This window comes from Furipterus horrens, unplaced genomic scaffold (assembly GCF_987537825.1).
Source record: "Furipterus horrens unplaced genomic scaffold, mFurHor1.1.pri manual_scaffold_2, whole genome shotgun sequence".
NCBI lineage: Eukaryota > Metazoa > Chordata > Mammalia > Chiroptera > Furipteridae > Furipterus > Furipterus horrens.
In genome coordinates, this window is record NW_028327172.1 from 103,089,653 (window position 1) to 103,115,447 (window position 25,795).

At 36.7% G+C, this 25,795-nt stretch overlaps 1 protein-coding gene across 5 annotated transcripts in view; it reads left to right on the forward strand.

The window, feature by feature from the left end:
- The window catches only part of ARHGAP24 (Rho GTPase activating protein 24), a 638,162-nt gene that overhangs the window by 559,705 nt on the left and 52,662 nt on the right, over nt 1-25,795 (forward strand). For 4 of the 5 annotated variants that reach the window (XM_090266255.1, XM_090266256.1, XM_090266259.1 and 1 more), the window contains one exon: nt 20,410-20,617. In XM_090266255.1, the coding sequence (XP_090122381.1) occupies nt 20,410-20,617 (208 nt within the window). Of the gene's footprint in view, nt 1-6,390; nt 6,722-20,409; nt 20,618-25,795 lie in introns of those variants that run through there. The other variant, XM_090266257.1, reaches the window with a different exon arrangement.

The window sequence follows — 25,795 nt, forward strand, 5'->3', positions numbered from 1 at the left end:
GAATCTTAAAAGCAGCAAGAGAAAGGAAGAGAATTATGTACAAAGGGGTCCCAATAAGACCATCAGCTGATTTCTCAAAAGAAACTCTGCAGGCAAGAAAGGACTGGCAAGAAATATTCAAAATAATGAAAAGCAAAAACCTACAACCATGATTGTTCTAACCAGCGAAGCTGTCATTCAGAATAGAAGGGCAGAGAAAGTGCTTCCAGGACAGAGTAAAACTGAAGGAGTTCATCAGACTTCTTTATGAGAAAGAGGATCAAAACTATGAACATTAAAATGAAAACTGCATCACAACAACCAACAACAGAAGCTAAGGAATTGAAACAAAGACAAACGGAGTAGGTAACGAGAGTTGGAAAAGAATTATAGGTATGGGGAACATTTTGGGGGGAGGTCAGCAGGGAGGGAGAAAGAGGGAAAGGGAGGGAGGTGGTACAGGAATTTAAAAGTAGGAGGGAGTAGAGTAGACAGGAAGATGTTGAGAAAACCTATATGCACAATCAATGGGCATGGACTAAGGTGGGGGACAACTGAAGGGACGGGAGTCACTGGGTGAATGGGAACAAAGGGAAGAGAAATTGGGAAAAGAATGTGCAGACTAATTATTTATGTTGATGTATTTTAAATAAATTATATTAAATCAAATTCATATTTAGTGAAAAATTATGATTTGTGTATTTATTTTACATCCTCTTATGTGTATTGTCAGCACTCTAAATTCAGAAGTGAAATTCTTTTCCCTTAACATATCATAGGCTTCTTAGACTTACTAACCACTTTAAATTTTAGAAAAGCTTCAAAAGCTTTGTTTAAAATTTGAAAAGTTAGATTCAAATTAAAATAGTAAAGATTCATTGAAGATTTATTGATATGTTACCAAATTAATGATACATATCTGCAAATTGTTTTTTTTTTTTTTTTTAGCAATACCTTCTGTTGGGGGAGAAGTTGGTTATTACCCAGGGTGGCCAATCACCCCAGTTTGCCTGGTAACAGTCTGGTTTACAACTGTTGTCCCAAGCTAATAATTTATAATGCTGCCTTTTACTCTCACAGTGTTTTAGTTTGGGTGATAACTTATTTGGTCACCCTATTCATATACTAAAATGACTAGTAAGTCACTATGTAAAACATCTGAAAAGGCTCATGGGGCTACGGTCCCTATCCAAGTACCTTATCAGAGGATTCCTCACATGACTATATCTGAGAGACACCTACTTAACTGCTAGAGGTTTGCTGGTACTTCCAGGGCCATGGATTTGTGGGGAGCCTGAGATCTTTTCAAAGTTTCTACTGTTTGTAAAGACCTTCAAAAACAGAGGGGAACCTCTGTTATAAGCATTCTGGGCTCCTTGGTTCAGGAGAATCCTTAATATTTGCTGAAGGAGGTATTTTTGTTGAGTCATCACTTCCATCAAACATGCTTTTTCTCTCTTCCTCTTCTGCCTGTCCTTTTCTCAAGAAAAAATGAATGAGATTCAGTAAGCTTCACCAAATAAATGACTATAAGAGGTCCTATCAGACCAAGAGTTTCAGAAATGATCCCTGTGGCACTGGGAAAAAGATATAAATAAATCTTCAAATTTATGAACCTGGAAGGTATACTCTAGTAGATGATGTGTTTATATACATTATCCTATGGAATAGCTTCAGGGATTTGCAAATTCTTGATTCATATTTACTTTTAAAGAGAGACATTTTTATGTAAAGCACTTATAATAGAACAATGCTCCAAAGAATAAATCTGCCCTCTTAGTTTAATCAAAAAATATTATGAGATTGCAAAACAAGCATGTTTTATGCTTCTTAATTTTTCTTTATTGATTTTTTATTTTGAGAGAGAGACATCAATTTGTTGTTCCACTTATTTATGCTTTCATTGGTTGCTTCTTGTATGTGCTCTGACCAGGGAGCAGGCCCCTAACCTTGGCATATCAGGATGATGCTCTAACAACAGAGCACCAGCCAGGGCTTGCAAAGCAAGCTTTTAAAGCACTCATTCAATTTATAAGAAATCCTTTGTGATTTATCTAAAAATTGGAATTTTCTAACATTAACATGGAATATAGAACTAAATTAAATATTGAGACTGACAGAATATCCCAAATGTCATCCATATTCATGGGTCTCAAAGGTTTGTGTTAATATAGCACCCCCACCCCATGCTCACTGACTGAATTTTAAAGAAATAGTATAAATTTGAGTTTCAAATATAAATTTATATAACTGAAAACCCTTTTGTTTATCTGGCATATTAAAATTTTACTTAACATTCCATTGAAAATAAGTTCTCCACTGAATAAGAATAGTTTAAAACCACTGTTTTAGTTCAATCCTGCATTGGATGGTTTAGGGGGAGGAATAACTTGGCAAGTGTCACACTGCGAGTAACAGAAGTAGAAAGAAAACCCAAGTCTTCTGACACAGCGTGATCTGTAACTTCTACTGTGGGGGTAAAACACATACTCGCACACACACAATTACACGTCCATGCCTTATTGATAGTATAGTCTTAATTACATGAAAAACAAAAATTTTTGAAGTGTGATGATCAGAATGAATAGTTTTTCTAGTCCTTCAAAAATACTGGAATTGACACCATCAAGAAAATGAGAAAACAGCCCACAGAATGGGAGGAAGTATTTACAAATCATATACTGCATCTGAAATATATAATAAACGCTTACAACTCAATAATAAAGATAAATCAAATTTTGACCCCAATTTGACTCAATTAAAAATAGGCAAAGAATCTAAATAAACATTTCTCTAAGGAAAATACACAAATGACTGATAAGCACAGGAAAAGATGCTCACTCCAAAAGTGATATAGTTATTAGTCATCAGGGAACTGCAAATCACATCTACAATGTGATACCACTTCACACCCACCGGGATTGCTAAAGTCAAAAAGTCCAATAAAAACAAGTATTGGCAATGATGTGTGGAAATCAAAACCCTCCTGCATTATTGATGGACATGTTAAATTATGCAGTATGATACTTTGAAAAAGTCTGTCAATTCCTGAAATGATTAAACATAATTATTGCAGAACCCAGCATTTGCTCTCATAGGTATATACTTAAGAGAAATGAGAACATATTGTATATCCACACAAAAACTTACACATGAATCTTTATAGCAGCATTATTCCTAATAGCCAGAAAGTGGAGACACTCAAATGTTCATCAGCAAACAATGGATTATCAAAATGTAGTAATATCCATGAAATGGATTTTTACTCAGCCAAAAAGTGGAGTGAGGTACTGACACATGCTACATGATTGAACCTTGAAAACATTATGATGCTACATGTAAGAAGCCAGTCACAAAAGGCCAAATATTATATGATTTCATTCATATTAAATATAGAGCTGGGAAATTTATAGAGACAGAAAGTAGATTAGTGGTTGCTTAGAGCTGGGATGAGAGTGGGAGGGTATAGCCAAAGATATTTTTTTGAGATAACATTTTCTAAAATTAACTCTGATGATGGTTTCATATATCTGTGATGGTATACTGAGAACCATCTAGTTATAAAATTTAAATGGAGAAATCTATGATATATGAGTTATATCTCAATAAAGCTCTTTTTAAAGGTTCTCAAATTGCCATAAATACCTTACCTAAAAAAGCACATTTACCCTTCTGTCTTTGTATGAAACCTATGACCTGTTAATCCTAAATAAAGACTTCTTGGCTTCCAGCTTCCTTCCCACTACTCAAAGATTTTTGCCATCATTGATTAAATGGCACTTGTAAAGGCATTTGGAAGGTGACATATCTCCCTGATTTACCGATTTCTGTACACCACCTTTGGATACACTTTAAATGTGTCTATTACAGAGAAGACATTTCGTTGTTTGTATTGTAGTTTCACAGCCTGTGTTTTTAAAAAGTTTTTCATAAAGCACCTAAGTTTATCTATGTTCAGGTTCCATATAAGTGTAAAATACCCTCTCCTTACCACTCCAATAATAGACATTTTATTAAAATAAAGGAGAAACCTGAGGAGCTTACCTACCATTTCAATCTCTATAAATTAAAAACTGTTAAATGAAAATCATAAAGTGTAGAACTTTTCTTTTTATCAAATAAGGAAAACTTAGACAACAAATCATCAGATGGGGGAAGGGAAACAATGGAAATGTACAAAGTAGACCTCCTTGCTTAACCATCTAGCCTGATAACAACATTTGGTATTGGACCTAGATACCTCAACTTTGTGTTATCTTCTTAAAAACACCTGTAAACTGTTGCTACCCTGTTAACAATGCTAACTGAGAGGCACATCATTTTTGCCTAACAGTGAAATCCAAAAGTTAGGATTTCAAAACATTTATTTAGCTTTGGAAAATTAGGAGGTTTGTTTTTTATTCTGTTTGTTTGTTTTTGTTCTACCCTGGGTTTCTTTTCCGTTTTTCTTGAAGCAATGTATATAGAAGTGCCTCACCCAGGATCTAGGGGAACTGAGAAGCCATTAATCGTTCCTGAGATCTGAGTGGTTAGCCTAAATTTAGCTACCAACAAAATCAGGTTCTTCTTGTGTATTTCCATCTCCTTATGAAGAGTTGAGTCAGAGGTCCATCAAAGCAGTAAAAATGCTGAATATGAATAATCCTTATAATGAATAATTGCATGTGGGCAAGCAAGGGTTAATTAAGAGGCACTGTGGTCTTGCCTCTGACACAGACCTGCTGTGTGTGATCTTGGATAAGTGACCCCCTCATCTTTAGTTTCCTTACTTGTGAAATAAGAAAATTGGACAAAACTGTTCCAGCTCTAGTCCTGTGATTGATTCCTTGTGTTCTCTCCTACCAATGCTGAGGTCCGTAAAGTGTTCCACTGGCCAACCCAGCCCTGCCACTGTCTTAGTAGTACTAAGTTTTACCTTGTGACTTCTCATTTTCTTAGCCACATGCTGTGACATGGAGCTATAAACAATGTTTGAACAGCAGGGCATAAATAACTAAGAATGATCCCTTCAGTGACAAAATAGTCCTGTCTGGGTAGGCTAAGCAGAGTAATGTTGTTTCTAAAGGGAGTGTCTTTTTTAGTACTCCTCACAATTTTGGAAATCTGCTGAATGGCTAAGAAGGAACACAGAGGCCTTGGGGGTCATTTGGGGTTAAAGCACTGGCATTCCAAGTCTGCTCATGGAACAGCCAGGTAGATGAATGATTAACCCAGTGAGTGAGTGAATTGCTCAGTGAGCTGGACTGAAAGGGTTGGTGGACATGGAGGCTGGGTGCAAAGGGTGCATACAAGAGCAGGGAGAAAGCTGAAAACAGGATTGGCTTTCAAACTGTAACCAGAGAAATAAATAAATACACACACACATGCGCGCGCGCATGCATGCATATGAGTAGAGTTGACTTGTTTTGTGGTCATACCTGCAGACTTTTTGTTACTAAATCTAGAATAGTTTCTATTTCTCAGACACAAACATATACAAATACACACACATACACGTTTTAACGATACGAGCATTTAAGTCAGCACTCAAAAGCAGATTCAATGGCAAAGACTTTTTATCTTATACAGGAAAAGAATAAATGCAGGAAGGAAGGATCAAAAATGTTTGCCCCCTTCAGGTGCTCTGGTGCTGTTTGGATTTATGGCAGCGAGGCAGCCAGCTGTAAAGGTGCTGCACAGATGAGAGCGGGGAAGGCAACTCAAACGAAAAAAATGGGGTTCACACCGTTTCGTGGCCCTCTCCCTCCTCCCCTCATACTGCTGTGACTGCACCTGCTGCATGTGACCAGCGGCACTGGAGGCAGCCACGACCCTGCCAGCTCCGGCCCAGCTCTCATTGAGAAAAGGGAGCCAGCGCCAGAGGAAGGGAGAGAAGCTCCCTGCAGAGACGCCTCCCTCACGGATCCAAGGAGTCTCCTGGAATAGGCACTCGACTCTTCTGACGTGGCGATTCTCTCGGGAGCCCGGGAGTTTGAAGAAAGAAGGAAAAAGGGAGGAGAAGCCTGCAGAGCATCAAAGGATGAGGGGTGCTATAAAAGGAACAGGGGAGCCCTTTGAAAAGAATCTATCATGCACTGAAATGCTTTCTGGAGAAGGTGCCATTATTCACCTCCCCTGTTGCTCAGATGAAAGGAACCAGCAAGGACGGTCCTGAAGTACTCCTTAGGATCCTTTTTGTCATTGTTCTTCTGTCCCCTTGTACATGGCTATTTGCTGACCTTTTCAGAAGACTCCCAGCCCCCCTCTCCCCCCCAGTTCCAGCTGAGAAGACACTTCTTAATAAATAAATAAAATCCTGCTGTTTGGGAGTTGCAGCTTGCTTGCTGCAGTTCTTTTTGCTGTGACATTTTGGAATGTCTGCAGAAACTTAAAAAAAAAAAAAAAAAAAAAACCTTAAATATATATCTGGATTAGGCAAGAGAAAAGGAAAAAATTTTTTTCCAAAAAGAAGTAAATGAGAGATGGTAACTTACCCTTGTTTCAAGACTTGGATAATAAAAACCTCCGAGTTCTAAGAATCAGCACTTCAAACCTAACAAATAAACAAACAGGAGAAGGAGTGGCTGTGGGCTATGGTGCAGAGGCAGGCCTTAAGGAAGCCTGAGACTGTCAGAACTTTGGGCCTATATGATGCCTGAAGACCGGACGATGGGGGGACGGCCCTCAGGTGCCTTAGCGTCAACTCCTTTCATTCCTAAAACTACATACAGAAGAATCAAACGATGTTTTAGTTTTCGGAAAGGTAGGTAGATGACGTTGTGAATATCCTTTTAAAAATATGCACATATTCTTTGATGCTTTAAGGTCAGTTTATGCTCAGATAAAATGGGAGTTTGGAAACCAAGAGATTAGAACTGTAAAAAAGTGATCTGTGTGTGTCATTTGCTCGTTTATAATGATTTTTCAAGGTTCAAATTGATCTGTTTATTCCTGTCTGTGAATAAGCTAGGTAGACGGGGCTTAAGGAAGGGGGGGTTCACCTTGACTGATGAGAAGTAAACAAGCTGCACTGACCATTCTGACAGGGGCCCAAGACTCCCTTGGGCTGTTCCCAGACCCAAATCAAGCAGCCATGTCGTTATGCATTGAAATGGGTCCCTCTCACATCCCTGTTCTGTTCTCCCATCACATCGGTTTGTATCTGGCTGCTTGTGCTTCCCTCACCTCCCCTGCAGAGAAAATGTTAATAATATGGTTCATTGTAGTGATCGTTTACAAGAGGCTTTCTACCACATTGAATAACACTGATCAGAGTAGAAGTCACCTTGACTTCCCAAGTAGGTAGCATTGAGAGAGGCCAAAGATGTGAACTATCAGAAACAAGACGTGGGGGACCATAACAATTTATGATCAATAAAAGAAACTAAGGCATTTCTGAATTAATTTATGTAGGGAGAGTTAAAGAATATAGCATGGGTAAAATGAACGTTTTTAGAAAATGTTTATGTATCAAAATATTTTACAAGTTTTATTGCTTTAAAATGGGAATAATTAAATGGAATGATTATCTAAATTGGAACTAGATAATTATAATTTTAATGTCATGTACAGTGAGCTAATTTAATCAGGAACTGATGTGAATAACATCTAAGGTCATTCCTTCTCCCTTTTTTATTTAATCTGCCACCTATAAACCCTCTCTACTTAGTAACCAACAACAACAAAAATGAAAATACAGCAAAATAAGAAAAATCACATAAAGGAAAATATAGTGGGAACTTTTTAAAACTAAACCTAGTTTTTTCTGAGTCTTTCCCTTAAAGCAGCTATGATCTGGCTGTGATCATTAGCATATATTATCAGCAAGGAGTTCAGGTGTTACTTTTTATTCCTCCCTCATTCATGTCTTACATTTTATAAATCTATAGAGATTTCAGAACAGGGTTTTAGAGTACAGATTAGGGTTACTGTAAGATTGCATCATTGACAGAGAAATAGACAGTGATAGAAATTGAAAAGGCTAGGAACTAATTGTTTACAAAACATTCCTTCTCCTGTTTCCCCCATCCCCTCAGCAGCTAAATCAGTTTTATCCAAACACTAGAGAAAATCTATATTCCTGGGCTATTGCCATTCATCTGTAGCATGAGATGTTCTGGGGACAATTAAGGTATCATTGAAGCCCAGAGCAAGGCCTTCATTATCTTTTCCACATTTTCTCCTTCAATAGTGGAGTACAGCAGATCTGCAATCACCCTGGCTAACACCGCTGTTCCTCAGCCACCCTTTTCCCTTCTCCTTAAATACCAATGAGGGAAGGCAGTGCCTGCAAAGATAGTTCCCATAAGCTGGTGAATGGCAATAACAGGAATGGGGAACAGCTTCTGTCTATCATCTCCTGTGGCTATTTTTACAGATTGGTCCTTTCCTCTGCAAAATCACAGTAATCTGGGGAATGTTCAGCCTTTGAGTCAAGGATTAACAGATTTTTAATTTACAAAGCTGTCTTCTGGTTTCTGTCAGAACCATAAAGGAGAGGAGGTGCAGAAAGCATTCAGCAGTTGTAAATTTTCATTTCTCTGGAGCCACTCAGTGCACACCATCCTGTCTCAGTTAACTGGCCGCAGGACCACAGTGGCACTCTGGGAGAAGGTGCGCAGGCTGCTGCAATGCTGTTTCCTGCTGCCTAGTCATTCAGGGCAACCACAGCAAGAAGCACAGGGTGTCTACGTCCTTATTTAAGGTCTGGCACTGAAAAGAACAAACTTTTCTTTCAACCCTGGATTTCTGAACCATGTCACCTTAAGAAGAGAGGGTTCTTGTGTGCTTTGTTTAATCTTCTGGGTGCTCAAGGAGTTCAAGAAGTGGACCTGGGTTTCTGAGTTCCTCTCCCAAGCCTATCAGAGAGCATCAACTTAAGTCATTTCAATGAAAGCAAAAGGGAAAGGGCAGGGATCATGGAAGAGTGCCCAGAAGTAAAAAATGGTGACGTGATGTGTCTGCTTTTCCTGATCCACATTTAAAGCATATTTTTTTTACTGTTGTCAAGGGTAGACAGACAGAAACTTACCACTTTACAATGTCCTCAGAATTGAAGTGTGGGACTAAGTTAGTTTCCAGAGGCCTGGTGATGTTGGAGCTTGAGTGCTTTGTAAGCCATAACTGACTTCTCAGGGCTCCTTTCTCTTCCAGACCTTGTCTGTCCTTTACTGCCCTTCTCATCTCCCTCTTCCTAATGAAGTCACCAAAAACATTTTCCTAGTGGTTTTGAAAACCTGGGAAATAAGAAACACCTATTAGGCAGAAAACTGGGGGTGGTGGTGCTCTGTGTTTATGTTCTGGTGAGATAAAGATTACAACGTGTTTTTACTCTCTTGCTTTTGAAACTATAATTTTTTAATCTCGTTAAGGCTAATATTTAATATGCAGAACACAACCAATCTTTTGATTACCTGGGGGTGAATAACACTTGCGGTCCTGAATGTTAGTGTTTATTTCTAGTTGTAATAAGCTAGCCGGTTTAAGGTTATTGTGATCATGAAACAGACTAAGGTAAATTTTAAACCCTAACTTTAGCTTGTTTTTTTTTCTTTTTTTTTCCCTCCTGAGTTGCTCTTTTCCTGGAGATAAGCCATCATTTATTCCTATTGCGTTTTCCCCTCCTATACATAACCACTTAGCTTCTTCCTTCTTTATATTCTTTCAGCTCCATTTCTATTCCCATCACCTTAGTCCTCTGTGTTTGTTGCTTCATGCACACAACAAACTTTAACGTAAAAAGTAGCTCTTCAAGACAACATCCATCCTCACCTCTTTTCATCTCCAACATTCTTCACAATTTTTTACAACATACAGTCTATTTGTAAAATGTTGCCTGATAGGTATTCCTAAACAGTACTGTCAGGCAATGTTCCACAGCTGAAAAAAAATTGAGTCCCAGTTCACCCCAAAGGAAGTCCTAACTATATTATATAATCATCAAGACCTTCCAGCCAGTCCATCTATTCCCTAGAGAATAAACTCCAGTTCCCCAGACTTCTCCACTCTTTGTCCCTAAACATATCTTCTATGCCACCTCTTTGCTTTTGTTCACTGTGCCCTCTCTGCTATGATGCTTTCTACGTTTCCTTCAAGACGGTGCTGGCTGTCATTTCTTCATCCGTTATACTCTATACTCTGTAGCCCTTCTATTTCATGTATGCTGCCACTTTGCAACCTTGTCTTCAGAGAAGTCTTAAAGTGCTCCATGTAGCTTTGTAGTAGAAAAGACAAGTATTAATTTCTTCTCAAAGTGAAGAATGACAATAGGTCTGCTCAATCAAGTATTCAAGATCTATGGCAAACTGGTGAATTATAGTAGGATTCTTATCTATGTTTTCCTGTTAGTCTATGGGCAATAAGGAATTAAAATAAAATGACTTTATAATGATTGTGGATAAAACCAACATGTTCTTTAAAGATTATCATATGTTATGCATACTGCAATCACATTTATGGAAATTGATTTGGTCAACAGAATGCTACTATCCAAATCCACATAATTTTAAATGGTACTATGAATAAGGAACTCATTAATGTTCTATGGAGAATCTACCAAGTGATGTTGTGGATGAGTTCACAGACTCCTTGGGGATAAAGAAACACAAATAAATAATTCTTACTCTGTGGTAAGCACTACACTGAGTTATGAGCAAAGTCTGAGAAGCCCATGAACAAGACTGATTTTGGGCCCATTTGCCAAGGCAGTGATTTCCCTGAACTACGTGAAATCAGATTTAGTCTTCGAAATTTATGAAAAAATATTTTCTCCTAGATGATCCTAAGAGAGTGGTCAGCACTATGAAAAAAAATGTATGAATTGAATTAACACAATATGGGGAGAAGAAGGTGACTTTTAGAATTAGATGGACCTGCATGTGTACCCCAGGTTTGCCACTTCCCAAATGTGTGACTTTAGGTCATCTAGCATCTCTGAATCTGTTTGTAGAAGAGAGACCTCCTTGTAGAATGTTTGTGAATGTCAAATAAGAAAATGCATGTAATTAGCATGTCTTGGATGTAAAGGATGTCTATAATTATTCTGCTAATCTAAGACCTAGGCCACTAGGTCACTATGTCCACATTATTACATTAAATTTTCCAGACCTTTATTTTTCTTCTTCCTTTTCCACTCTATAAAAAGTGTCAAAGTTCTGCAAAACATTCACTGGTTATTATAGATTCTTAGTTTCTTGGATTAAATTTTCTATCATGTAAGATTTGCTGGCTACTTAGAAAGTACTGGTGACAGACTGAAGTAAACTTTAGCTGTTTTTGTTTCTGTACTAAATGGGATGTCTTTTATTTTCACTTGTCCATTTACTATGGATGAATGTTCATTTTTAGCTGAAAATTATTACAGTCCTGGTAGTACCAAGACTTGTACTGTTACCAGGGTTGCAGTAAGCAGAGGGATAAGTAAAAGCAAATTCTCTCTATGGCTCAACACATGATCTATAGGAAGGGAGAGAGAGGAAACTCTGAAAAATAACCAATAGCAAAGAATTGGAGCAAAAACCAAGAAGTTTTTTAACTTCTAGCTTTTCATCAGCAAACCAAGCATGTTTTTTGTTCTTTTTTTTTTAAGTTTTTATAAAAATCAATGCCACAACCTGAGAACTATTGATGAGTTCCATTTTATTTTTAAGTTATTCATATATTTCCTATAATTGAGGAGGTAAAGTACTTTGCTTTAATAAACTTATTACTTCCACAAATATTTACAGAACAGTCAAGTCTCACCTACTTTAGTATTAAGCCCCAGGGATAGAAGGAAGAGAGTTTGCCTATATGTCTTAGTCAGTTCGGGTTGCTATAACCAAATGCCACAGACTGGGTAGCTTCTAAATACAGAAATTTATTTCTCACAGTTCTATAGGCTGGAACTCTGACACCAGGCCAGCATGGTTATGTTCTGGTGAAAGCCCTCTTCCAGGTTGCAGACTGTCCACTTCTTGTTGTATTCTCACATTATAGAAAGTCTCTGGGATCCCTTTATAGACGCATTAATCCTATTCACGAAGGCTCTGCCCTCATGACCTAATCATTTCCCAAAGGCCCTGCCTCCTGATACCATCATCTTAGACCTTAAGTTTTCATACACAAGCATTTGTATCATAGCAGGAGACAGAATGGAGTATGAATTTTGAAGTCCTTTCGTTCTGATGCCAATCCCAATTTATTTCTCAGTCTATGGCATCTTGGAGAATGATCAAACCTCTCTAAATTTCATAAGATAGATATATAGCATACAGCTCTTTTTCAATATTATTTATAATAATAATAAATGTAAAATAATTATAATTATGAAAGCACATTCCTCTTTTCACTAGTGGGGGCCTAGTTCAGTACAGATAGTCATCTAAGTAAATACTTACAAAGTAACATGCTAAGAAACCAAAGAACAAACTTATCAAGCTTTGCAGCCAGGGTGGGGGTGAAAGAATGTTAATAAAGGCTTAACATAGGAGATGATATGAGTTGAACCTTGCAGGATAACTTTTTCTAGGCTGACTCATGATGGCAGGACCTATCTTCTATAAGGAGGCCTGAGGACATGATCAATCCTGTTATATTTAGGAAACAAGACACAGTTCAGTATAGTGAGAGTACTAGAGAGCATGTTGTTTGTGAGGAAGCAGCAGAAATGAGGGAAGATATAGCACAGTACCTGGCACACAATGGGTGCTACATAAACATTGTTGATTGAATGGTAGAAAATAACAGAGGTCACATTATGGAAACTTTATATTTCATGAAAAGGAGTTTGGTTGGCCAGTGGGCACCGTTGGAAGAAATAAAGCAAAAGAGTGGTATGATCTGATCTAAATGTTATGAAGATCACTGTGGCAACACTTACTTGTACTGAGGACTCCTCAAAAAGACCTGTAGGAAATATTGAGGATTTAGCCTATTATAGTAGTAATGAGTTTGGAAAGGACCGACTTGGTGAGTAAATGAAGGTAGTGAAGAAAAGAGGAATGTAGGTTGACTCTCAAATGGCACTTCAATGATTTGGGGGTGGATAACTGGTACTGATAATCAAAATCAGGATTATAAGTAGAACAGCCTTTGAAGACAAGGTTAGGCAGTTTTAGAAATTTTAAGCATGAGATATCCATGTTCAGGGTTCTAATGGGCATGTAGAAATCCAATGCTAGAGACCATAGAGTTAACCAAATTGAGATACGGATCTGAAAATGATTGCTATACAGTGAAATTAGGTGGTATCCAGCAAAGAAACTGTGACAAGTGAGGTGAAAACAGGGTTGAGGACATAATTCAGAGAACCAGCAAACTTCCGAGAAAGTATAGTGGACAGCATAGTCAAGAAGGAGACTGGGAAGGCTATTCTGGAAGGCAGAAATTGGGTGACATGTGAGAAGGGTCAGGAAGAAGATGAGATTGATAGTTTTAAGGGGAATAAGGCATGAACTTTATAAAAATAAACTTGGCTGTCAGTGATTTGGCAACTAGGGAGTTATTGGTGACTATAGGAAAGGCTCTTTTACTGGAATGGTGGGGTCATAGGCCAATTTGCAATAGTCAGGCGAGAAGATAGAAAGGGAGGAACTGAAGCCAGAGTTTTATAACTGGGATACTAGGTGCAAAGAGGAAAATTACAGGGCACAGAGAGTCCAAGAAGGTTTGGCATTGTATTTGGTTATTCATTTTTAGGATGAATGGAATTCGAACATATTTATGTGATCACATTCACTTATTTCACAGGCTGCCTCTAGCTACCTTTTCTATAAATCACAGTAAAGGAACAAGCTCTCAAACCCTGAAGGTTGCTTAGATTTCTGTTTACTTCCCCCCCCCCCTTCAGTTGAAATAGCTGCCCAAAGACATAATAAATTCACCTGTGTGATTTACTTTCTCAGTCCGATGGAAAGTCACAATCCTGGGTGATGCTTTATGGCACGACAATGTACTTTTAGGGGAAGTACGCATGATGTACTGTTGTCACCCAGAAACTCTGGCACAATTTTATCAGGGAGTGTGAAACCTCACTGAGAATTTAAATGGATATAGCTGAGACTGTTTGCACTCATATATTCCTGTTAATAATCTACTAATTAATGTGTCTTTTCCCCATGCTGCTAGTTGGGACTAGCTCATAACCTTTGTTCTTTTTTGTCAGTTTTAAAATTTAAAGTTTCACTGTCCCCTCAAATGAAATATTAAATAAAACAACTTAAAAATAATTTCCCCCTCACTTTTCTCATAAAAATTCTCATATAGGAGGTTAACTCACACCGATCATTGCAAGCCAGAGACATTTGGGACATTCTATTTCCAATGCTAGGGAAAGGGAAGTATGCATCTGTTATAATTCTTAACAAGACTAGGTCTAGAGGAGAAACTATATATTTCCACGGGAATCTCTAAGTATATGTAACTACTGTCTACACACTGTAACACTTATATATTATATTGCTAAGTAGACATAGCTCTTTACATTAAAAAAAAAAAAAACTTCTTTGGGCAGCATGCGCACTAAATGCTCAGAATTTTTTGCTTCGCCCTTTATTTTTCTGACTTTCCCATAAATTTACATTCCCTCAGCAGATGACAAGAATTGAAGTAGGAAAGTTAGTGAGCTGACAGGTTTCTTCCTCTATATCTCAGTTTTCAGCCATTGTGCACACTACACATTATTGTGTAAATAGCTATTGTGTTGTAGATACAGAATGATGCTGAATCCAACAGCTGTGAACAAATCCTGGCTCCACTATTTACTAGCTGTGTGACATCCAGCAAATTATTCATCTTTCTGTGCTTTAGTCTCCTCCTTGAATAAATGGCATAATCGTGGTACCTACCTCAGAGAGTGCCGTGAGTTTTAAATGAGAGAAATGCAGATATACTGCCTGGTATACATAAGTACAGTGTAGTTATTATCAATTTAGAGCACAAGAGAAAAGATAAGCTATTTTACTCACTTTTAGAATTTAATAATATTTTAAACTACTAGAAAATGAAGACACATGATTGTGATTTAAAAAAGAAAAAGAGGGCTGGTGTTCAGGAATGAGCAAAAGGTTTTTTTAATTTTTAAAGGAAGCCCTGGCTGTTGTGGCTCAGTGGATTGAGCGTCGACATGCGAGCCAAGAGTCGCTGGTTCGATTCCCAGTCAGGGCACATGACTAGGTTTCACGCCAGATCCCCAGTGGAGGGCGCAAGTGAGAGGCAACCACACAGTGATGTTTCTCTCCCTCTCCTTCTCCTTTCCCCTCTCTCTAAAAATAAAATAAATAAACAAATAAATAAATTATTTTTAAAAATATTTTAAGGAATTTTAAAATATATATTTTATTGAATTTATTGGGATTACATTGGTAAATAAAATAGATTTCAAGTGTACAACTATATAACACATCATCTCTATATTGTATTAAGTGCTCATGATCCATGGTCTAGTCTCCTTCCATCATCATTCATTCCCCCTGCCTTCTCCACCTGCCCCCACCCCCTGCCCTCTGGCAATCACCACACTATTGTTTGTGTATATGAGTTGGTTTTTGTTTGTTTGTTTGTTTTTGCTTAACCCCTTCTCCTATTTCACCTAGCCCCCCCCCTCGCTCCCACTGCCCCTGACAGCTGTCGATCTGTTCTCTGTATCTATGAGTCTGCTTCTGTTTTGTTCATTTATACTATTCTTTGGATTCTACATATTAGTGAGATCATACAGTACTTGTCTTTCTCTGACAAGTTTATTTAACTTATCATAATACCCTCTAGGTCCATCCATACTGTCAAGAAATATAAGATTGTCCTCTTCTTTACAGCTGAGTAGTATTTCATTGTGTAAATGTACCAGATTTTTTATCCACTCATCTACTGATGGGCACTTAGGTGGAAGCAAAGGCTTTAAGGCCAAATAAATCTGGTTATGAACTTTCATCCTGCCACTTGGTGCTGTGTAACTACCCTTGGGTGATTTTTTTAATCTCTGAGCCTCAATTTCCTCATGTCTAGAATAGCTATCTTATATATTTATTATGAAAATGAGATAATATATGTTAAGGACTTAGTACATAAAACATACTTAGTAAATTGAAGGATGTTAACTTCAGCTTTTAGTTTTTTGCTATATCTCTTAAGTAAATTCTTAACCATAATGGCAAGCTTGTATATAGGAAAGAAAGAGAGAGAGAGAGGTAGAAAGAGAGAGAGAAAGGAAGGAAGGAATGAAGGAAGGAAGGAAAGGAAAAAAGAGAGAAAGAGGAAGAAAGAAAAAAGAAAGAAAGATAAAAAAAGAGAGAGAGAGAGGAAGGAAGGAAAGAAAGAAAGAGAGAGAGAGAGAAAAGAAAGGAAGGAAGGAAGAAGAAAGAAAGAAAGAAAGAAAGAAAGAAAGAAAGAAAGAAAGAAAGAGAGAGAGAGAGAGAGAGAGAGAGAGAGAAAGGAAGGAAGGAAGGAAGGAAGGAAGGAAGGAAGGAAAGAAAGAAAGAAAGAAAGAAAGAAAGAAAGAAAGAAAGAAAGAAAGAAAGAAAGAAAGAAAGAAAGAAAGAAAAGAAAGAAAGAAAGAAAGAAAGAAAGAAAGAAAGAAAGAAAGAAAGAAAGAAAGAAAGAAAGAAAGAAAGAAAGAAAGAAAGAAAGAGAAAGAAAGAAAGAAAGAAAGAAAGAAAGAAAGGAAGAAAGAAAAAGAAAGAAAGAAAGAAAGAAAGGAAAGAAAGACCAAAGTACCCACCTAAAGGAAAACTTACCTTTTCCTTGATCAGCTTCCTAAGTTGTTTTTGGGAAAAAAGAAATCCTGAATTTTCAGAAAAGAATATTTGACTGTTTTTCATGACTATATAAAACCAAACCTTGGGAGTTTGGTTCTCATGTGTAGCACACACAGAGGTTGAATTGGACCATCGTTAGTAGATTTTTATTACAAATTTGGAGAGAAAATTTAGTGATTTATTTATCAACCCAAAGCAATAAATGAAATACCACAGATACTTAAGATTTATTCCCATATGACAGCATTATTTTTAAAAATAATCCATAAATGCCTTTCAAAGGCTATTTTCTTAATTTTGTCAGGATAGAACCCAGACATCTCAGGGAAATAAGCACCACTTTAGTTTCCAAAGAACTTCATGGAAAGAGTCAGCGTTCTCCGTTTATTACCAACTTGCAAGTTTTGTTATTAAAATACTAGAATGTCCTCAAAATAGTTATTATTATTGTATCGATTAGGATTTTGTGTTGTTGAAAATACAGGAGACTCTTCTAACAATGTAACTGAGTGAAAGCTCATACTGCTTACCACACAACAGCCAATAAGTCAGGTGACAGGGAGTTGGGGCAAGGAAAGCAACTTTATTCAGAAAGCCAGCAAACTGAGAAAATGGTGGCCTAGTGTTCTGAGGAACTACTTTGAGAAAGTAAGGAATTCAGGCTTCTTTTATGTCAAAGGAAGGGAAAAATGATGGTGGTGACTGATGACCTCCGATATCTGGATATCACCGTGGGTCCAAGGGGGATGGTGAAACTTCTCTGCTTTTAACAAATATTGGTAGCCATCACTTCAGTAATGATGTCCCTATAAATCTTTTGATAAACAATTGTTATTTTTGTATATACCTTTCTTATTCCTTTGTGAGGTATTAATAGTTTTAAGCAGGGAGGTTGCTTTGGTAATTCCTAGGCTACAGGTTGGATTCCTTTAATGATTAGCATATCTATGTGCAGGGCTAAGGAGAAGTTCCTAACTGACATCTTATGGAACCTGGGCATGCTCAAGCAAGTTGAAATCAGAAAGAATGATTATTTTATTTTATTACAACAGTAGCTTAAACATACAGGGTATTATTTTTATCACATTAAAAAAGAAATCTGGAGGAAGGTGCTCTTGGTATGAATTAGTGGTTCAATGATTTCAGCCCTGTCTCTGAACTTTTCAGCCACTCCTTTGTGGTTGTTGCCTAATGGTCAAAGGGTTACTCTTAGATGGACAAATAACGTGTCCAAATTCAAGATAAGAAAAAGGAATGACTGAAAATTACAGGTGTGTCTTTCTATTTCATCAGAAAAACTCATGTCTTCCTAAATGCTCCAGATGCCTTTTTGGAAAGTGAGAGAAGTATTTAATTGTCCAGCCTCTAAAGTGGAGATGACAAGAGAAAATAGCAATGTGAATGTCTGTCAGGTTAATGAATAATGTTCTACATACCATTATCAAGAAACTGCTTGTTCCCTTTTCATTTGGCTGATGTTTTCTTTCACAGACCAGAAACTTCTTAGTTTGATGTAGTTCCATTTGTTTATTCTTTGCTTTATTTCCCTTGCCCTAGGAAATGTATCAGTGAAATCTTTCCTGCATGGGATATCTGAAATTTTGCTGTCTGTGTTTTCCTGTAGGACTTTTATGGGTTCATGGCTTACAGTTAAGTCTTTTATCCATCCTGAGCCAATTCTGGTGTATGGTGTAAGTTGGTGGTCTAGTTTCATTTTTTTGCACGGCCCTGTCCAGTTCTCCCAGCACCATTTGTTGAAGATGCTATTTTTACTCTATTTTGTGCTCCTGCCCCTTTGTCAATCTTTAATTAACTATAGAGACCTGGGTTTATTTCTGGGCTCTCTATTCTGTTCCATTGATCTCTGTGTCTGTTCTAATGCCAGTACCAGACTGTTTTGATTATAGTGGCCTTGGTGCAGCCACTGTGGAAAACAGTATGGAATTTCCTCAGAAAAACTCAAAATGATACTGCCTTTTGATCCAGTCATTCCACTGTTAGTATTATACCCAAAGAATCCTAAAACACCAATTCAAAAGAATCTATGCTCTCCTATGCTCATGTCAGCATTATTTACAATAGCCATGTGCTGGAAACAGTCTTAAGTGTCCATCAGTGGATGAGTGGGTAAAAAAAAAAAAAAAAAGAAAAAGAAAAAGACCCAACAACTGTGGTACAGTTATACAATGGAATACTATGCAGCAGAAAGAAAGAAGGAACTCTTACCTTTCAAGACAACATGGATGGAACTGGAGAGTATTATGCTTAGTGAAATAAGCCAGGTGGCAAAAGACAAATACTATATGATCTCACCTAATACAGGAACCTAATGAACAAAACAAACAAAAGAGTAAAATAGAACCAGAGACATGGAAACAAGGAATAGACTGACAGTGACCAGAAGGGAAGGGAGAGAGGGGAAGAGTCTAGTCAAGAAACTAGTATAAATGAGCCATGGACATGGACAATGAAGTGGGCAGTGATTGTGAGAGCAAGGCGGGGTGGGGGGGGAGGCAGGGTAGTAGACAGCAATGAGGGAAAAATTGGGACAACTGTAATACAACAACAATGAAAAATTTTTTTAATTAAAAAGAAAGAAAGAAACTGCTTATTCCAAAGACTACAAACTAAGCTAAACATACTTGTTACCTGCTTTAATTTTCACTCCCCTTAGAGAATGCCATTTTTTAATTCTGCTTTATATGCAATCAAATGTTAGTACTAGGTCATTAAACATTTTTTTCCTAAAAAGAATATATGAATTCTACTAGTGCCAGATTTGATACCAGGTATAGATTAATTTGGCTTGTTATTGTGTTATTGTTTCTATTTGAGCTAAGAATATTCTCTTTGGTAGCAAGTGTTTATTGATTGCAACTTGATGGTTTTGCATTACTGAATACTTACATAAACTATTATACAGATAAGAAGGTAAAGCATGTGTTCTTATTGTCAAATCCTGAAGCTAATGGTTTTAAGATAATTCCCCACACATCCTGGGGCCTTTCATAATTTGAACATGCAACACTTATTTTTCTTGAATTTGGGTCTATAATAATGTGAGGTACCAAATATTAAATGCTTACTAGGCTGGTTTGGCTCAGTGGATTGAGCGTCGGCCTGCGAGCTAAGTGTCGCTGGTTCGATCTTCCAGTCAGGGCACATCAGAGAAGGAAAACTCTGACTCCAAAAAACCTCCGCTGCCTTGCGGCATACCTCTTCAGGGGAAAGGCTAAGGGAGTAAACCCCGACAGAAAATCCGGAGCCGGAGTCCCTAAGGCGGTTTGACGTTGTAGTCAACACCGGCAACTCCTGCGGCGCACCTGAAGCCAAGCTGTATTGACTCCGTCTTTCCCTTGGGCCCTTCAGCTGCGAAGAGAGGAGGGGTCTGCTGCATGGGCAACAGCAGACCCTCCATATCACCCTGCCCAGGCTCTGTAGCTTCAGCTTCACTGGAGAGGACACTCCAGCGTCATCTCAAGATGTCGATTCAACACGGGAGGAGACAGATACCGTGTCACTCCCGAGTCGGACTGCACAGCCATTCTCGGCGGTGCAGATAGACTCTTAAGAAGCTACACCATCGTCTCTTGAGACGGACGGCTGCTGACGACGACTAGCATTCCAGTCTTTGGTTTTCCTTTACAGTGAGTTTTAAAAGAAAGCATCAAGTGGAAAGAGATACATTTCTCAAATTCATTGTGATTTTTTATTTCTTCAGGCATTTTTGGACAGAAACTGGAAGATACTGTCCGTTATGAGAAAAGATATGGGAACCGCCTGGCTCCAATGTTGGTGGAACAGTGCGTGGACTTCATCCGACAAAGGGGGCTGAAAGAAGAGGGTCTCTTCCGACTACCAGGCCAGGCTAACCTTGTTAAGGAGCTCCAGGATGCCTTTGACTGTGGAGAGAAACCATCATTTGACAGGTAAATTTTAAGATTTTTACTAACCATGCTTCACTGAGAAATTCAATCTGAACTGAAAGGATACAATAAGCTGAGATGTTGAAATTGATGTTTTAACAATTTAGATGAAATAAATGGTCACACAGACATGGGTTGTTTTTATTAAATTACAGAGTCAAAGATTTTGTGCTTTTGATGTCTTTTTCAATCTCCCATGCCCGTCCTTAAAACATTATTATTGGTTCTAAATTAAAACTATATTTGACATTGGAAAAGTGAACTTTTAAAATAGAGGTCTTCACTTGTTTGATGTTTTTTTTTTAATTCTTTCAGCTAAGGAATATTAATAATATTGATAAAATTAGATATTGCCAATTAAAAATAACTATTTGTAATAATAATAATAACATTATATTTTAAATATATACCTCCACCATAATCTAGAATAAGTTTATAAAGAAACAAAAGATGGTTTTGTTGAAATTCAGGAAATAATGGAAATTCAAGAGAAGAAAGTATACAGTGAGTTAAGAGTTAAACACTGTTAATATTTTATGAATTAACTCCTCCTCTTCACTTACTTTAATCAGATAAAAAAATAATTTTTATGCTAGTATTATTAATTTAACATTGTGTGGCAGAGATTTTTCTATATTAATAGTTTTTAAATGCCCTTATTTCAATATATTTTAACTTAACAGTTTATAACTGGCAACCACAATAAGCATAATTTTTAATATCTAAAACTTCACTCTACTGGTGTATGTTCACAGTCATTTCAATACTGTTGGACATTTTTGTTGTATTTTCTTCACTATTATAAATAGCATAGAGGGTATATGTTCACATAAATATTTTTCATTTTTAGATTATTTCTTTAGAAAAGTTTCTCTGTATTGGACTTTGTGGATAAGAATAGTCTTTGTACTTGAAAATTGGAAATTACCTACTAAGTATTATTTATCTTTGAAAGTATAGAATTAGCACATGAATAGACTCAGATCTACAGAACAGATAGATGAGCAGACACTTGAATACATGATATAAGATAAAGGGCTCTCACTAGTAATCCAGGAAATGGACATTAAATCATTGAGTGCCCTTTCATCAGCACATTAACAGAGTCCTGAACAATGACAACACTCAGTGCTGGCAAGATATTCTGAGACAGGTGCCCGGTGGTGAGAGTGCACATTATTACAGTCTTTTAAAAGAAATTTGGTAATATATTTTAAGATCCTTTAAGAAGGAAATTGCAGTCCTAGAAATAAAATTATGTGGAAAAAACTGAAGTGCAAAGTAGCTTATTATGAATTTTATAATAATGGAGGTAAAGAAATTAATTTAAAACTAGGGTCAGAGTGCCAGGTGGGTATTGGAAATACCAGAGGGAACACTTTGTAATGTATATGATTGTATAATCACTATATTATACACCTGAAACTAACACAACATAATATAGAATATATATACTAATTGAATAAATAAATAAATATTTTAAATGATAATAAAATTAGGATCAGAGAACAAACTTCAAAACTGCAGGTATACTTTTAGCAAAAGAGACACAAATCTTTTCTATACTTTGTAAAAGAAAACCAGTCAGTAGTTACATAGTTCAGCCTGTTCATAAGATATGAAAAATAGTTTATCTAAGAGAAATTCAATTTTTTGTTCCCAAAGTTAGAAAGAAATTTGCTAATGAATCCTTATAAGAAGGTACGTATAATATGATATGCATCTTCTACAATGAATTTCATGTGACATTAATAAATTTAATGGCCTTTAATATTTATATATGACCAAAATATATTCAGATGATATTATAGGAATGCATATTTATTTATTAAAAGTTATTTTGTTATAGACATTTATGATTTGGTTCTTATACTAGATCTTTGCTAATATGGGAGAATAGAAGTATGTTTTACACGTTAGGATACCTATAAGAAGACATATGCCCTAAAAACAATTATATTAAAATCAGGTTCTTGTTAGCTATAGATTGAAAGTGAAATATGGTATAATTTTTATAGAAAATGCCATCCCAATTATGAAAACATATGTATTTATTTTTTGTATGAAATGCATCACTGCATAAACAGACTGAAGAAATTATAAGAGAAGATAAACATTGCTTTGTGGTAGGATAAGTGATCTTCCCCCTTTTTACTATAATTTTAATAAGAATTTATTACTTTTGTAATCATAAATTTAATGAAAAAAATCTTTTTAATTACCTGGTAATTTCATGCTGCATACAAATTTTCTTATCTTTTGATTTCTAAAGTGTAATTATGAAAGCTACCTAGTACTAGAAAATCTATAGAAGAGACTCGCAGGAAGTGTTTCAGTGTCAGACACAATATGGTCACGTTATTAGCATATTTTGAGGAGGGGTATGTCATTCATTTGCTCAGTCATTATTTGAAGATTCTATACTCATATAACCAATCACCTCAAAGCTTTGCTGTAAACAATAACCCATTATTTATTCATTATTCTGCAACATGGGTAAGACTTGACCAGGATATGCTCATTTCACCACATGGTGTTGATTGATACAGGTTGATTAGCACTGAAAAATCCAAAATGGCTTCCCTTACATGTCTGAAGGCTTGTTTGAGATGCTAAAGTCCTTGCTTGGGCCTCTCTCTGCCTCTCCTCTCCTTCCTCCCCCTCCATCTCCTTTCCCCTCCTCCTTCTTTCTCTCCACCCCCCATTTCCTCCTTTTCTTTCCACTAGCCTTTCCTCCTGTCTCCTCCTCCTCTGTTCATGAGACCATTATCTCTAGCAGATTAATCAGACCTATTGATATGATGGCTCAGGGGTCCAAGAGAGTGAAAATGGAAGTTTGTAAGCTTCACAAGGGCTAGGTCCAAATAACAGAATGTCATTTCTGGTACATTCTATCAGTCAAAGCAAATCAAAAGACAGTCAACCTAGATTTGAGAGCAAGGGAAATAAACTCCACCAATTGATGGAAAAAGCAACAAGCATACACAGAGAAGGAAGAATTTGTAAAAAGCAATTTTTAGAGAAAATCACTATTGCTTTAAAGTCTAAAAATCAAGAATCAAGTGGAGTAAATCCCCTAACTTTTTTCTCTTCAAGATTGTTTTGGCTCTTGTAGGTCAATTGTGTCTTCATTAAAAAAATTGTATTAGCATAACAATTTCTACCAAAAAAATAAAAAAGAATCTATTAGGATTTTGATAGAAATTTCACTGAATACAGAAATCAATTGGGAGAAAATCGACGTTTAAAAATATAAAACCTTCTAATCCATGAATATCGCTTATCTCTCAATTTCATTAGGACCTTTATATCTCAGCAATTGTTTTGTAATTTTCAGTGTAAACTCTTGCTCCATTTTGTTAACTTTATCTTTATTTAATGTTTATAGATATTCCTGTAAATAGTATTTTCATATTTAGTTTTCTAATTGCTCACTGCTGGATTACACAAATGCAATTGACCCTTTATACATAGATAGTTTGTTCTACAAACTTGGCATAATACAAACTGCAAATTCACTTTGTGCTAATGGGTTTTTTGTAGATCTCTTAGGATTTTTATATATATGATCTGTTGATTATGCATAGCAAAAGTTTCTTCCTCTTCAATATGTAAACCTTGTATTTATTTTTCTTCACTGTTTATACTCACTAAAGAGTCTTTTTACAATGCTTCTGAGTGGACATACTTTTCTTTATGTAGAAGATAGTTTTAACAAAGCATTGTCTAGCAAGAAATCTCCAGCACAAAACTTCACAAACTACTTTTGACATGTTTAATGAGTCACAGCAACTTCTCTATACACTACACAAATCTTTTTTGCCTTTCAGTTGCATTTTTACTTTTCTTGAAATAATAAAGCATAATATGCCAGAAATGTGTATTTTCTTCCATCTTCAATATTAAAATGGCTAAAGAAAAATTAACCTATTTTATTTATTTATTTATTGTCTTTCTATCACAGTTGTCCAACATTTCCCTCTATTTATCCCCCCACACAGCCCACCCCTTCTCCCACAATCATATCCCTCCCCGTTGTCCATGTCCATGAGTCATTTATACACGTTCCTTGACTAGACCCTTCCCTACTTAACCCCCTTCTCTCCCTCCCATTTCCCCACTGGTAACTGTTAGTCTGCTCCTTATTTACATGCCACTGGTTTGATTTTGCTCTTTTGTTTGTGTTGTTCATTAGTTTCCTGTATTAGGTGATATCATATGGTATTGGTTTTTTGTTGCCTGGCTTATTTTACTAAGCATAATTCTCTCTAATCCCATTCATTTTGTCACAGATGGTAAGAGTTTCTTCTTTCTTTCTGCTGCATAGTATTCCATTGTGCACGTGTAGCAGTTTTTGATCCACTCATCTACAGATGGGCACTTAGGTTGTTTACAGCACTTGGCTATTGTAAACAGTACTGCTATGAACATAGCGGTGTATAGGTTTTTTTGATTTGATGTTTCAGGATTCTTTGGGTATAATCCTAGCAATGGAATTGCTGGGTCAAAAGACAGTTCCATTTTTAGTTTTTTGAGGAAATTCAATACTGTTTCCATAGTGGCTGAACCAGTCTGCATTCCCACCAACAGTGCGCTAGGGTTCCCATTTCTCCACATCCTTGCCAGCACTTGTTGTTTGTTGATTTGTTGATGATGGCCATTCTGATTGGTGTAAAGTGGTATCTCATTGTGGTTTTTATTTGCATCTTTCTGATGGCTAGCAATGTTGAACATTCTTTCATATGCCTATGGAACCTCTGTATGTCCTTTTTGGAGAAGTGTTTGCTCAGGTCCTTTGCCCATTTTTTAATTGGAATGTCATCTTTGTGTTGAGATGTATGAGTTATTTGTATATTTTAGAGATCAATCCCTTGTCTGAGGTATCATTGACAAGTGTGTTTTCCCATATGGCTGGTTTCCTTTTCATCTTGCTGATGTTTTCTTTTGCTGAGTAAAAACTTCTTAGTTTGATGTAGTCCCATTTGTTTATTCTTTCCTTTATTTCCCTTGCATTAGGAGATATATCAGCAAAAATATTGCTACGTGGGATATCTGAAATTTTCCTGACTACGTTTTCCTATAGGACTTTTATAGTGTCATGTATTACATTTAAGTCTTTGATCCATCTTGAGTTTATTCTGGTGTGTGGTGTAAGTTGATGGTGTAGTTTCATTTTTTTGC